The 15,939-nt window shown below is 43.5% G+C and overlaps 1 protein-coding gene across 1 annotated transcript in view; it reads left to right on the forward strand.

Moving 5' to 3' along the window:
• Positions 1-15,939, forward strand: part of hk2 (hexokinase 2) — a 75,191-nt gene that overhangs the window by 4,993 nt on the left and 54,259 nt on the right. The window contains exons 2-3 of the mRNA XM_017682889.2: positions 6,331-6,493; positions 13,816-13,964. Of these exons, the coding sequence (XP_017538378.2) occupies positions 6,331-6,493; positions 13,816-13,964 (312 nt within the window). The remainder of the gene's footprint in view (positions 1-6,330; positions 6,494-13,815; positions 13,965-15,939) is intronic.

A 15,939-nucleotide genomic window follows, 5' to 3' on the forward strand; every position in this document is an offset into this window, starting at 1 on the left:
CAGGCCTCCAAGCACGAATGCAATGTTCTGACCTGCACTCATCACTCATCTGTTTGTCTATTTTTCCATCTTTCGTTTCTCCCATAGACTCCCATTCATTTCCGCCACCATACAAACACCAGTACTTCTTCGCCTGACAGCCACCAAAGTACATGTCCTCCCTCAGGGCAGGTGCTCAAAGTCTACCCCACAACCAAACTCACCGGCACTCCTCTATGTGTCGTTTTTTCGTTTCTTTGTTCCTCTCCTAGACTCTCATTTCAAAGACACGTGGGATAGTTAAGTGACCCACAACTGGGGAATTGCACCTCTGCGTTTTAACCCATCTGTGTAGTGAAACACCACATACACACTAGTGAAGACACACACTAGGGGGCAGTGAGCACACATGCCTGGAGCGATGGGCAGCCCTATCCAAGGTGCCCAGGGAGCAGTTGGGGTTAGGTGTCTTGCTCAAGGGCACTTCAGTTACGTATTGTCGGCTCAGGGGATCGAACTGGCAACCTTCCAGTCACAAGCCCAATCGCAACTGCCTAGCAACACCATAGCAACTACCTGGGATATCATAGTAAGCGCCTAGCAACAACCTAGTAGTAACCGTTTAAGCTGCCCAGCTGTTTTGCGTTTTCTTCAGGAAAGGCACCGTTCAGGTTTTTTTTTGTTGTTATTTTTTTAAATGTGTCTTATCTCTGTGCGCTTGAGTGCTGCTGTTTGATGTGATACCCTGATAACTCCACTTCCTCCAGCTGGTTGCATCAATTTGCGCTCCTTTTGCCTGGACTCAAGCACATAATCATAAAGCCTTAAACACTTTGTGCTGTCTGTCTCGGCTCCGGTATGAGTCTGTATCCTCTGTCCTTGTGTTGTGACCTGTCCTTTTCGGTCAGCGTGTGCTTGATTGTTAGAGCAGGCTGTTCTGTCAGATGTCTGTGAGTCATTTGAAGATATAACTTTCTGTCCTAAGTTGCTCGCAGTGTCTTTTCACCTGTCCACACCTTTCAGACTGACTGTGACCACTGCATGCCAACTTCTTCTGTATTGAAGGTATACGGGGAATTTGTCCTTTTGTGCTGCCTTAACAGCCTCTGCTCTTCTGATAAGGCTTTATACTAGATGTTGAACATTGCTGTGAGGATTTGATTGAACTTTAGTGCGGTCAGGTACTGATGTTGATGATCAGTTCTGACACTCCAGCTCATCCCAAAGGTATTGGATGGAGCTCCATCGCTCCAGAGAGCACAGATGGTCCCCAGCACAATGCTGGGGGCTTTATACCCCTGTAGGGGGCTTTATACCCCTGTACCCCTGTGTCATTGGGCATGGGGCCCTTTACAATGTGTCACTTTTCTACAAAAGTGGAACAGTTTCTTGTAAAACGTCTCTCAACTTTCGACTCTTTACGAAGCTGAAGCCGCTTCTCATTCGCCAGCTGCTTTTTCGAATTTTCCCGTTCCACCTTAAATGGTCCTAAGCCACCAGAATGTACCTGCAGCACCATATAAGATGGAACGGGAAAATTCAAACAAGCTGATTTCAGCTTCGCCGCTTTTTTCTCTTGTTTGACAGTTTCTCAGTGCAGATTAAACACGTCCGTTCTTAGAAACGCAGAATCATCGATGTTCGTCTTAAATCTTTCTCTTTGTCTTGTTGTCAGCGTTGCTATGGTGATCAGCAGGCCGCAGGCCAGCCTTCAGGGTTAAAAGGTGAATCAGCAGGTCTACCTTAACTCCAGGGATTAAGACCATTTACTGTTAAACTGTGTTGAAGGATCAGCAGAGCTTTATTTTACTGTAGAGGAGGATTATTTTATCATTACCTACTGATCTGATTCAGCTGTAGAGCCTCAACAGGGCAGTCAAAGTGCCGCATGCTGCCGACCCCTGACCTAAGACAGGCTTCACATTTTACTGTACAATTACTCTTTATTTACGGAGTTTAACGTATTGGAAAAAATAAAACATGAAACGTGGCCTGTGCAAAAGTTATGGCACATTTTGTGTACCACATTTGATGTTATTTGTCCAAATAAATAATAATAAGAATGTCTGAAAATGCCATATTTAAGTTTGTTCTATCTAAAGGACGTATTAAATTAATTTCACTTGGAAAATTAACCGGTTTGTGCGACTTGTCCGTTCTGGTCTGAACTTACCAAGTCCGGCTGCCAGCGTTGGCATTTTATTGTGGGTGTTTAATGGTGTGGGAGGGTCTTGGCTCTCCCAGCTCTGATGTGACAGTACAGGGCTTCCCTGTTTTATGAGCAACCGTGTATTTAGTGTAATGAAACAGGCCAAACGTTCACACAACAGGGCTTCTCTCCGGATCATGCAGACTATTCTGGGTTTACCAGATCCACAGCACACATATAGCCTGCTGTACAGGTCTGAGCTGAACACAGCCTCGTCTTCATGTTAGCACATGTGATATAATTACTACATGCAGTTTATGCACATTGCCTGCTCTGTCTACTGTGCTGGTTGGGAGCCAGTAAAGGGGCGTCGCCGTGGTCTGTGTTTTTCCTTCCCTCCTCTGGTGTCAAGTCATATGACTGGAACAGCCTCTTGGGTTGTGCAAGTCTGGTTATTTGGAGGGTCGTCTCCTGCTAGGAAAGCAGCGTGTGTGTGCTAACGAGAGTGGAGCGATACGGAAGTGTTAAAGTGTCCTGTCTTTAATTCTTTCCTTGAAGTCCACTTTTAATGTTATGGCAGAACTGAAGGTTGAGGAAAAGACGACGCCTGAAACTCCTCCTTATCAAACCCAGCTTCTTAGAAGTACCCGTCCTTCAGGCCTCGTTCTCGTGATGAGCTTGGCCTTCTAGTGACCTGCAGAGTCCATACAGAACTTCCCCTCTTCTCATGATCTCCTTCAGCTCAAGGCGTGGTCTGCGTTTGCGAAATGTTGGTGAGGGTTTATGTGCCAAAGTCAGTAGAGATGTACGATATCAGTCAGCGGTTCCAGCAGATATTTGCCTTACAAAAATACCGTTCAGGTGTTCAGATGTGACCGATATTTGATGTATATAATCATATGCAGAGATAAAATGACAATTTTGTCACTGTCCAGACACTTAGGGACCTGTCTGTCATGCAAAGGGTTCTTTGATTGGTCATGGTCCTATCTAGAACCACTGAAGAACCCATGACGCAGCATTTTCAAGAGTGAAGGGCTTCAGAAAAAGTTTTCTGTTTTGTTTCAGAGAAAAACTTGGTTTTCTTTGCTTTTGCGACATGAGAGCAAAAACATTTGAATGTTTTCATTAAAATAATTGAGTTTATTTCAATTAAAATGAAGCTAAAGGCAATTTTACTCTTTCCAGCTTAGTATTTTCAGCATGTCACTTTTCATAATCGGCCCAGTTCTTACAAGGTAAGCGTGAGTTCCAGCTTCACACGCAAGTCTTATATCGTATAATCTCATAGTTCCACGAACACCCAAAGAACCCTTTGCATGGTGAAAGCTTTCTGTAGATCTTGACTGAGAACGTGCTATAGATGGTTCTAATATAGAACCTTTTTGGAAAGGGCTACATATAGCACCAAAAAAGGTTCTGCTATTATGTCAAGCTTGACATCATAACAATGTCAGAACCCTTTTCAAAAGGGCTCTTTAAAGGAACCGTTTTATGATGCAAGAACCATTTTAATCGCGCAAAGGGTTCTTTGGTTGTTCGTGGTTCTAGACAGAACCATGTTTTTTCTTTACCACAGAACCCTTGAAGCAGTGTAGGCCTTTAGAAAAAGATTTTTTTCTGTTTTATTTTAGAGGAAAACTTCATTTTCTTCATCTTTTTAGTGAAATAAGAGCAAAGACAGCCCGTTTTGAATTAAAGTGCTGCTAAATGGAGCTTAATGTTTCCAGCATGCTGCTCTTCAGGGGATTACGAGCGGAACGTGTTCAGTTTATTGGCGCGAGCTGCGTCCTCTCGGTAAGGAAGAGGAGGCCTTTCAGTATGAGGAAGTGAGCCGCGCTGATGCAGTTCCTCCCCTGTGACATGCGGCTCGGGTTTCTGGGAGAATTCTCAGTATGTGACCCGTGTTTCTTTTGTGTGTGGAGCAATGTGGGGGAAGTTCAGCCTCTGTGTTCATAAGAGTCATTAAGGAGCATCACCGCGATTATATTACGTCTAGCGTACAAACCCAGTTGTTCTGATGACTCATGGAAAGTGACTGCTGGCTTCTCGAACTCGCTGACCTTTCCTCAGCCTGTTTGACTGTTGCGGTCTATGTTTGTCTATGATGGGCGGGAATAGTGTGTGTATTTCTACATGCGGTCGTGTTCCTCATACCTGGCATTGTTCATGAATAACAGTTACACAGCACAGTAGGGCTGTATGTGTGTGTGTGTGTGTGTGTGTGTGTGTGTGTGTGTGTGTGTGTGTGTGTGTGTGTGTGTGATATATTATACTAGAGGACGACCAACACAAACTGTGCAGCAGCAGATGAGCTGTTGTCTCTGACTTTACATCTACAAGGTGGACTGACGAGGTAGGAGTGTCTAACAGAGTGGACAGTGAGTGGACACAGTGTTTAAAAACTCCAGCAGCACTGATGTGTCTGATCCACTCACACCAGCACCACACACTAACACACTAACACCACATTTACAGCCCTACTGTGCTGTGTAACTGTTACTCATGAGCAATGCCAGGTATGAGGAACACGACTGCATGTAGAAATACATCAAATCAAATCAAATTTATTTGTAGCACTTTTTATAACGGATGTTGTCACAAAGCAGCTTTACAGAATTTCAGAAAAGACAAAGTTTCAACAGGACTGTAAGAATGTACAGAAACCCCCCAGTGGGCAAGCCAGGGGCAATAGTGGCAAGGAAAAACTCCCTCAGAACTGAGGAAGAAACCTTGGGAGGAACCAGGCTCACCATGGGGGACCCATCCTCCTCTGGCCAAACTACCTACAAGTGATTATACTACTAATATTAATAGCAGTAATATTGATATTAGGAATAACTAGGAGTCTATGAGAACATCAGCGTAGGGTGGGCAGCTCATTTAAGGTAGGTGGTGGTAGCTGGGGCGTGGGCAGCTGGTCTGAAGTGGGAAGCAGGAGGGCTCGGCAGTCAGTCGTCCTTCAGTGTCCAGCCGGACATGTGGGTGATTGTATACTCGGAAAAAAAAAGCAGGTAAATGGGATTAGTTTTGTTCTATCCGTTTGTACATAAACAGGGAATGTAAACATTTCCAGAGTGTGGCTAACGACTCCGGCAGATCTGACTATGACAGCTTAACTAAAAGGAGAACCAGAAGGACACACAGACACACACACTATTCCTGCCCATCATAGACAAACATAGACCGCAACAGTCAAACAGGCTGAGGAAAGGTCAGCGAGTTCGAGAAGCCAGCAGTCACTTTCCATGAGTCATCATAGTCAGTCATGAGCTGGAGGTCAGGGAACCAGCTTAGGTTAGGGAAGGTCGCCGGTTTGATCCCCAGAGCCGACAGTAATGACTGAGGTGTCCTTGAGCAAGACACCTAACCCCCAACTGCTCCCCGGGCGCTGCGGATAGGGCTGCCCACCACTCCGGGCAAGTGTGCTCACTGCCCCCTAGTGTGTTTGTGTGCGCTCAGTAGTGTGTATGTGGCGTTTCACTTTATGGATGGGTTAAATGAGGAGGTGGAATTTCCCCGTTGTGGGACTAATAAGGGCACTTAATCTAATCTAATCTAATTAGAACAACTGGGTTTGTATGCTAGATGTAATATAATCACTGTGACGCTCCTTAATGACTCTTATGAACAGAGAAGCTAAAATTTCCCCACATTAATAAAGTTAAATGGCCCATAAAGTTGAATGTAATATGTAAACAAAAACGGCCCAATTTGAATAGTTTTTTGTTCTGTCCCAAAAAACCTATTACCTGTTAAAGTTTGTAGACAGTTGCTCATTCAGTATTTCTTCTGGCTTTACACTAGATGCTGGAACATTGCTGTGAGGATTTGATTGAGCATTAGTGAGGTCAGGTACTGATGTTGGATGGTCGGTTCTGGATCTCCAACTTGTCCCAGAGGTACTGGATGGAGGTCCTTCACTCCAGAGAACACAGTTCCAGTGCTCCACAGCCCAGTGCTGGGGGCTTTGTACCCCTCTAGCCCATGATTGACGTTGTGTGTGATAACGGTGCACACAACACTCATTAGAAGGGCTCTCTGGATTTTTGCGCAAACTAAAGAAGCAACCATATTCTGGCCGATTTGAGTTTTTGCCGAACTATCGCTTTAATTAGTGTACACCTTTGGATGGACTCAGTGTGAGCTAAACTGCTGTCCCTCTGCATTGTCATTGACCTGTGCCCTCTCTCTTTTCTCAGGTGGATAAGTACTTGTATCACATGCGCCTCTCGGAGGAGAACCTCATGGACGTGTCCAGGCGCTTCAGGAGGGAGATGGACAAAGGGCTGGGCAGGGACACCAACCTGACTGCCTCGGTCAAGATGCTGCCCACCTTCGTCCGCTCCACACCTGACGGCACAGGTATGAGAGACAGTTTGGGTATTCGGACTTGTGTAAATCCAAACTTAGTATATCGCTGTTGTCGGAAGAAAACCAAAAACGGTCACTTTACAGGAGAAGGGAAAAACCTACTTTACTTTGAATGTAAGTCAATGGAACCAGACATTTTTCCAGGTCGTTTTGGGGCGCTTTGTTTGGTCCATTCTTCATGAAATTTACACACAATATAAAGGGTAACAGGCATTTTCAAATTTTGTGAAAAACGGAAAAAACGGAGATACAAGGTTTTCTTCCGTCAGCAGCGACATGATGCCTAATTGCGTAGAGGTTGTTATTTATGTCACTTTATAAACACAATTTCTGACCATTATGAGATGCAGAATTGATGCATTTTTTTTTTCTTCCAAAATTAAACAGTTTGGATGCTCAAGTAAACCTAGTTTTGTTATTGTCAATGAAGTATTATTCTGGGTGTCCTTTTAAGCTGTACTTTTAAAATTAGCCATATTTAAAAACTGAAATAAACCTAAAATATTTCTATAAAATAGTAAAAATCAGAGCTTAACAATATAAAGAGTTGTCATCACTGCTTTCTGCCGCTAACAAGATAAAGGTGAGCCTGGCGCTGGGGTGCTGGAACTCTAAAACTTAAGCTTTAATGTATAGACATCCGACTCTTCTGGAATTTTGTAAATATTGCAGTTATTCCCGCTGTCCGCATCAGCTGAGAAACTCCAGAACCTGCTTGTAGCTGAGGCCACAGCATCGCCTGTTACCGTTTAAGAACTTACACTGGTATAGCGCCCACTACTACTAAGGCAGGGCATGGCAGGTTTATTGATATAAGTTAAGTGATACTTCTTTGATCCCACAAACAGGGAAATTCCACCTCCGCCTTTAACCCATCCGTGAAGTGAAACACCACATACACACTAGTGAACACACACACTAGGGGGCAGTGAGCACACTTGCCCGGAGCGGTGGGCAGCCCTATCCACGGCGCCCGGGGAGCAGTTGGGGGTTAGGTGTCTTGCTCAAGGACACCTCAGTCATGTGCTGTCGGCCCTGGGGATCAAACCGGCGACCTTCCAGTCACAGGGCCAGATCCCTAACCTCCGGCCCACGACTGCCCCCAATAATATAAAAAAAGTGGAAATTACAAAAAACATGATTAAAAAGTGATTAAACTGATTGATGCTAACTTACTAATATGTACTATTGAGATATTTTGATGTTCATCATATTTTGATGGAATGAGAATGCGAATAGGAACTTCAGCCACACAAACTCTTGGAGATCTCTTTACTGTGCACATGCCCTTGCCTTATCTAAGAATTTTGCTCTTTGTTCTTCAGATTGTCTCCTCTTTTTCTGACGCTTTCCTTTTTGACACTGTGGGGATTTTAGCCTATAGGGCTATGAACACTGGATATTTTTCAAGTGTGCACAGAGAATGGAGAGCTAACAAACTGTGAGAAGATATTTGCTGAATTTGAAAAAAAAAGTTGTATAGGACTGATATTGCATACTGCGCCTTTAATAGATGATCACAATGCTGTACTTTCTTAATTCACTGTTTTCTAAATTCAATACGTTTTCTTTCCAGTTCCAAGGCTTTTATCAGTGGAGGTGTAGCTAGGGATAGTAGGATAGTGCAGTGGATAACCCACTCACGGAACATGCGTTTTGATCAGGCAGGAATCAAAAACAGCACTAGAACATGCTTTGAATGTCACTTTGTCTTCACAAATATAGGAGCCTACTAAAATCTAAATATAAGGATGATGGAACATTTTTTTTTTTCACCTCAGAAATCAGTTTTTCTTTTAGTACATCGGAGTGATATGAACAAACTCCAATATGATCTTAATTAGGTGAGGTGTATTTTGGAGGAATGATGTGCTGGCAGGAAGAACAAATCACAATATGTCCTATTGCAGCACAAACGGTTAAACGTTTTATTGTCACAGTATCACGTTATCTAGTGATTCTCAGCCCTACTGAAATATCTGTGTCTTCTTTTTTAACAACATGCAGACGTTTTTCTTTTTGTGCTCTTAATGCTGTTTGTTTAAAGATGTGAATATTAGAGTAGCAGAAATGGTTAGAATGCCTGCACCCTCCAGTGTATACAGTAGCACCGGGCTCTCGGCCATGTAGTGAATGAGTTGTAGCCCTGCTCCAGTAGACGCCGCGCTGCTGCTTATCTCTTATCTGAAAGGCCACACATTAGGGCTGATTATCCGTTGATGTTTTACCTGCTGACTCAGCGGGCAGCAGCTGTCTGAGAGTGTATGTTTGGGTCAGATGAAGATGGAAAGTCTGAGATTGATTGTAAGCGAGGGAAAAGTCCTTTTGTCCATTTATTTATTTATTTAATTATTTATTTTATTTTATTAAAGCTCTACTCTAACGACCCCAACCATCGTAGAGTGGTGCTATTACAGCTATTGATCCATTTTCCTTACACTGCAGGTTTGTGAGTGTCACCAGACTGACCTGTGTGTGTGTGTGTGTGTGTGTGTGTGTGTGTGTGTGTGTGTACCTGTGTCATTGTAGGTGTGTGTGCTTGCCTGTGTGTGTATGTGCACCTGTTTATATACCTGTGTGTGTGTGTGTGCACGCGTGCGTCTGTGTACCTGTGTGTCATTGTGGGTGTGTGTGCTTGCCTGTGTGTGTATGTGCACCTGTTTATATACCTGTGACTGTGTGTGTGTGTGCCTGTGTGTGTGATTGTGTCGGGGGTGTGTGTGTGTGTGTGTGTGTGTGTGTGTACACCTGTGTGTCATTGTAGGTGTGTGTGCTTGCCTGTGTGTGTATGTGCACCTGTTTATATACCTGTGATTGTGTGTGTATGCCTGTGGGTGTGATTGTATCGGGTGTGTGTGTGTGTGTGTGTGTGTGTGTGTGTGTGTGGTGTGCTCCTGTCTGTATATACCTGTCCTTGTGATCGTTGGTGTGTGTGTGTGTGTGTGTGTGTGTGTGTGTGTGTGTGTGTGTGTGTGTGTGTGTGTGATTGCGGTGGAGTGGGTGTGTGATTTTGGTGGGCTGTGTGTGTGAAATTGTCAACCAGCTTTATGCCACACTGTGGGGACCAAAACCCATCCATACACTCACGTTGTGGGGACTTCCACCATGTAAATAATTCCACTTTAAGGCTTTAATGTGTGGTTAAATGTAGGATAAGGTCAAGGTCAGGGTCAGGCTAGTAGGCGTTCTGGTTCAGATTTGGTTGCATCTCCAGGAAATGAAGTTTCTGCACCCCTGTTCAAATGTTTTAAGTGAACACATCTACAGAGAAAACACAAAGGCACATTTTAACTGCTTAATTGAACCTATTAGTAAACATAATAATACACAAAACGTAATACATGCATGTTTTATGTTATGTCTTAGTTTCAAATGAATAGGATTTGCATTTCGCACTTAGAAAACCAACAGAGCATGAAGTTTGATGAGAGCTCATCAGACGTTTGCAGACAACTGTAGACGCGTCGTGGTCATTCCAGATAAGGACGTCACACTTGTGTTAATGGAATGAGCTCCAGCAGACGGAATATGTGTGTGTGTGTGGGGGTGTGAGTTCACGCTGGGTCATGTGGGTGTGTTCTGTGTGAGTTTTAAGGCCGTACTGTAATGCAGTAATACGCGGTCGTTAAGTGAGTCTTGGAGAAGTCATGCGGGTCTTTCTGTGACGGAAAGAGAAGCGTGTCCAAGACTTTGTTTGCTTTTCTTTATTGACTCGAGCCTTTATAGGCCTGTTTCAGTGCAATCCATCAGATAGCACTGTTTGCCCTGCTGGAGCTGTTTATTTTCTCTCCGTTATTGTGTCTCTTTCTCTTTTCGTTGAAGTCCCTTCAGTTTCATTTAGTTTGCTCGTTCTTTTATTTCCTCACCGCTCCTACGAGAGTCCCTGAGGCTGCGTTCGCACTGCAGGGCAGCTCGGATTTAAATGCGCTGTTCAGATTTCAAGTGGCCAAATCTGATTCGGATGGTCCCGTTTGCTCGCATACCCATACCGGTTGCCATAGTAACGACGTATGCGTGCTTGTGCTGACTAGCTAGGGACAGACCTTGGCGAGCGTAATGATGATGATTGGCTAATGAAATGATTTTTTCACAACCAATGTGGTTGGTTAGTGTAGTGGGTAACACCTCTGCCTTCTACACTGTAGACTGGGGTTCAATCCCCACCTGGGTAAACACCCTACACTATGCCAATAAGAGTCCTTGGGCAAGACTCCTAACACCACCTTCACCTACTACACTGTAGACTGGGGTTCAATCCCCACCTGGGTAAACACCCTACACTATACCAATAAGAGTCCTTGGGCAAGACTCCTAACACCACCTTGGCCTCCCTGTATAAACTGATCAAATTGTAAGTCGCTCTGGATAAGAGCGTCAGCCAAATGCCGTAAATCTAAATGTAAATTTAGATTTTAATTACCAACATAAGCAGAATGTGACATTAGTGTAAGGCCAGGAGAGCCAGTTTGACCTTAGGGCAAAAATCAAACCACAACATGTTATGTCCATTTTTATCATCTTGGCTGTGAATGTGTTTCAGTATGTGATGATGCACTCGCATAGGCCAAATAATAATATAACATAAACATAAACGCAGTCTTACGTCGCTCTGCTTTATCAACCTTTATTTAGTCTCGGAGAACATTGAGGGTTTTTTTTACAGTGTTGCTGAGTTACTGCAGAGTGAGTGGATTGACGATGAGTCAAAACATATCAGAAGATAAAAGTAAATTTAAGAAATGAAGACTCAGATCGGGTAAGTATAAAAAATAAAACATTAATGAAAAATACATAAAAATATAATAAAAACTACTAAAACAGAAATTAAAACATACATAAAATGTAAAGGTTAACAAAATCAAGTTTAAATAAAATGAGGAAGATGAAAATTTACTAATAAACAAATGAATTAGAATGACAAATATTAATAAAACAATAATAATTGAGACAAGAATATGAATAATCATGGATGAAATAACATGGATAATAAAGTAATAAAATTCAGATAAAACAGTTGCAAGCTTCAGCTCAGCTACAGCTGCTTTTCTCGCATCTCCGGCAGGAAACTTCCCCTTAAAAATAGAAGTTTCTTGTAAAAACGTCTCTCAACGTTCGATTTTTGAGGCTGAATTGGATTCTCATTCACCAGCTTCTTGTTCGAATTTTCCCGTTCCACCTTAAATGGCACGTGAATGTGACTGCGGCATCATTTAAGATGGAATGGGAAAATTTGAACAAGAAGCTGGCTGACTTCAGCTTAGCGACTTTTTAAGCGTTTCAGGAAATCAGCTGGAGTGATTTAGAAATGTGAAGTCCGTTCGTCTCCAAATTATCGATGTTCGTCTTAAATCTCTCTCTTTGCCGTTTCGTAGCTACTAGCTGGGCGAGACTGTCTGCGTTGCTATGGTGACCAGCAGTTTGCTCACCAACCTTCAGGGTTAAAGGGTGAATCAGCAGTTCTACATTAACTCCAGCGTTTAAGACCATTTACTATGAAACTGTGTTGAAGGATCAGCTGAGCTTTATTTTACTGTAGAAGAGGATTATTTTAGTTTTACCTGCAGATCCGATTCTGCTGTGGAGCCGCAACAGGGCAGGAAAAGATCCTGCAGACAAGCTACAGGCTGTATTGATATTCAGAGACAAGCTTTAAGTTTGAATCTTTTAAGGAACCAGAAATCCGCCAAGAAATGGCCTGAATCTAAAGAGGAAAGTCAGATTTCAGTCTCTCGTTCACCAAGACGTCGTGCCTGTTCTGTAAAACGTACCGGACCAGGCCTTCAGTCCTGCGAACGATTGGTTGGTTGCCGTTACGGCTACTGAGCGACGATTGGTTGGTTGCCGTTACGGCTACTGAGCGGCGATTGGTTGGTTGCCGTTACGCCTACTGAGCGGCGATTGGTTGGTTGCCGTTACGCCTACCGAGCGGCGATTGGTTGGTTGCCGTTACGCCTACCGAGCGGCGATTGGTTGGTTGCCGTTACGCCTACCGAGCGGCGATTGGTTGGTTGCCGTTACGCCTACCGAGCGGCGATTGGTTGGTTGCCGTTACGCCTACCGAGCGGCGATTGGTTGGTTGCCGTTACGCCTACCGAGCGGCGATTGGTTGGCAAGCTGAGTAAAGCATGGTATGCTTATTGACATACTTGAACCGTTACAAAGTCCTCCAACTTTATTTAAAAAATATATAACAGTGGTGTCGAAAGATTTATGCTGTTATGGTTTGAATAATTAGTGCATATAAAAATACACTACGTAATAAAAGCATTTACATAATTTCCAGTGTCTGACAAAGACGGATATCTTTATTGAGTGGCAGTTGTCACCGGAGACTGTATGTGAAGCAAATCACTGCGATACGAAAAAGAACGCCAGAATAAGAGTCCCTTTTTGATATTACTGTTAATGGAGTTAGTTGTGGGTGATGTATTTTGCTGAATAAAAAATATTTTACTTTCAGTTCACTTGCTCTTATTATAAGTGCAGACACTCCAGAATAATATCCCACAGTTAATCTAAAAAGTAGGTTTACTTAAGCATCCAATTTCTTAAGCAAATATAAATATACTCTGTGTGATGAATGCAGAACAGGCAGTAGTCTTAATTATACTGTGAGATACATTGCTGGCCCTACTGCACACTATTAATAAGTATGTTATGCTAAATGATCTAAAATACACATGTAATAGGAAGCAATTAAATTAATTATGTAAAAATAGCTAAAATGATTATATTGGCTGCAGTCAGGTTTTAATTGTCGGTCACTGACATCAAGTTATTCATTATGACTTCTCATACTGGCACAGAAATCTCATAGCAGTACATCTGAATAATCAGCCGTTGGAGACGTGACGGCTGTAGGCTTAGCTGCACGATCCCGTAAAGGCTTTTAATGAGAGGAGACGGGTGTTAATGTTGAGGTCTTATCAGTTCTGACAAACGAAAGAGGAGAAATTCAGGTCTGAAAGCAGTGAGGAGGAGTCAGTTAAGCAAAGCTTTGGCAGCTGTAATGGGCGAAACTTTTAAGAAGTCAGAGGAAAAACTGTAGAATTGAAACTCTCATGTTACTGTTATATTAACCCGATTTAAATGTCCTCTACTTCAGAAAGGCACAGAAAACTTCGGGGGTCTAAAAATGCAGTCTGTAAAATGATCAGATGGACAGGGGTCAGTGAGTGTATATTCTTAGGAGATCACGTCTGGCTTGCTACACTTCTTATTCTTCCCTCCTTCTTCTTTCTCTTCTTCCTCGTCCGATGGTTAGAAACTGCTTTTACGTGACTTCACCTCTTTTCCTGTGTTATTTGGTGCAGAAAGTGGTGATTTCCTGGCGCTGGACCTCGGAGGAACCAATTTCCGTATCCTGCTTGTAAAGGTGTCTGGAAATGGCAAGCAGAACGTGGAGATGGAGAACCAAATCTATGTCATTCCAGAGACCCTGATGAGGGGCAGTGGGACAGAGGTATGTAGGGGGGGCTGTAACGTTGTGTCAGTGTAGTTCTACTGTACACGTCCAGAGTTTCTGCTGAAATGAAAGGCGGTAATAGTGAGTTTCTGCTGCAGTAACAGCTTTTAGTCTTCTGGGGAAGTCGTGGCCACACATTAGAATATCGTTCCCATGCCTTACCAAGTTGTGGCCGCTCATTAGGATCTCGTATCCATGCTTTACTAAGTTGTGGCCACACATTATTTTTATTTATGCAGAATATATATATATATATATAATATACACACACTATATTTCCAAAAGTCCTCACCCACCTATCCAAATCAGTGAATTCAGGTGTTCCAGTCACTTCCATGGCCACAGGTGTATAAAGCCGAGCCCCTAGGCCTGCAGACTGCTTCTACAGACATTAGTGAAAGAATGGGTCGCTCTCAGGAGCTCAGTGAGTTCCAGCGTGGTACCGTGATCGGACGCCACCTGTGCAGCAAGTCAAGTCCTGAAATTTCCTCACTACTAAATATTCCACAGTCAACTGTCAGTGGGATTATAACAAAGTGGAAGTGATTGGGAACGACAGCAACTCGGCCACGAAGTGGTCGGCCACATAAAATGATAGAGCGGTCAGCGGATGCTGAGGGGCATAGTGCACAGAGGTCACCAACTTTCTGCAGAGTCAATCACTACAGACCTCCAAACTTCATGTGGCCTTCAGATCAGCTCAAGAACAGCGTAGAGAGCTTCATGGAATGGGTTTCCATGGCCGAGCAGCTGCATCCAAACCTTACATCACCAAGCGCAATGCAAAGCGTGGAGTGCAGTGGTGTAAAGCGCTGCCACTGGACTCTAGAGCAGTGGAGAGGTGTTCTCTGGAGTGACCAATCACGCTTCTCCGTCTGGGAATCCGATGGACGAGTCTGGGTTTGGCGGTTGCCAGGAGACGGTACTTGTCTGACTGCATTGTGCCGAGTTTAAAGTTTGGTGGAGGGGGGATCATGGTGTGCGTTTGTTCTTCAGGAATTGGGCTCGGCCCCTTAGTTCCAGTGAAAGGAACTCTTAAAGCTTCAGCACCAAGAGATTTTGGACAATTTCATGCTCCCAAATTTGTGGGAACAGTTTGGGGACGGCCCCTTCCTGTCCCACCATGACTGAGCACCAGTGCACAAAGCAGGTCCATAAAGACGTGGATGAGCCAGTTTGGTGTGGAAGAACTCGACTGGCCTGCACAGAGTCCTGACCTCAACCCCACAGAACACCTTTGGGATGAATTAGAGCGGAGACTGTGAGCCAGGCCTTCTCGTCCAACATCAGTGTCTGACCTCACAAATGTGCTTCTGGAAGAACGGTCAGAAATTCCCATAAACGCACTCCTAACCCTTGTGGAAAGCCTTTCCAGAAAAGCTGAAGCTGTTACAGCTGCAAAGGGTGGGCCGACATATTAAACCCTATGGATTAAGAATGGGATGTTCTACTTCATATGCATGTGAAGGAAGGTCAGCGAATACTTTTGGAAATATAGTGTGTATAATAGAGATGCTTTTCTCTCTTTTGAGCAGTTTAATACAGACCTTACCCATCATTTCAAGTAAAATTGTATTTTATTTCATTTCATTTATTCATTTACACTTCTGCATTTGAGAAATTACTTTTTTGAGCTTTGATTTATTATGTTTTGCACTTAGGAACCTCCATAGGAGTTTCTCTCACTTTCCTGCATTTGTTTTTCTTTATCTGATTTTCTGTGTTGCAGGTGATGGTAGAAATGTAAGGAAATGTTTTCTAATGTCCTACAAGTTTCTTGTGTGTTCATGTGGCGTGAAGGACAGTCATCTTTATAAAGAGAGTAACACCAGCATCTGAACGAGATGTTGGGACAGAGCCCTTCTTGCTTTGTCTGTAGTCAAGAATAAGAAGCTGACCTTTCACAATGATAGTGACCTTCACTGCCTGAAGGGGGTCAGTGTTTGACAGTAAACGGCATGTTCTGAAAACT

This window comes from Pygocentrus nattereri, chromosome 20 (genome assembly GCF_015220715.1).
Source record: "Pygocentrus nattereri isolate fPygNat1 chromosome 20, fPygNat1.pri, whole genome shotgun sequence".
NCBI classification, from domain to species: domain Eukaryota; kingdom Metazoa; phylum Chordata; class Actinopteri; order Characiformes; family Serrasalmidae; genus Pygocentrus; species Pygocentrus nattereri.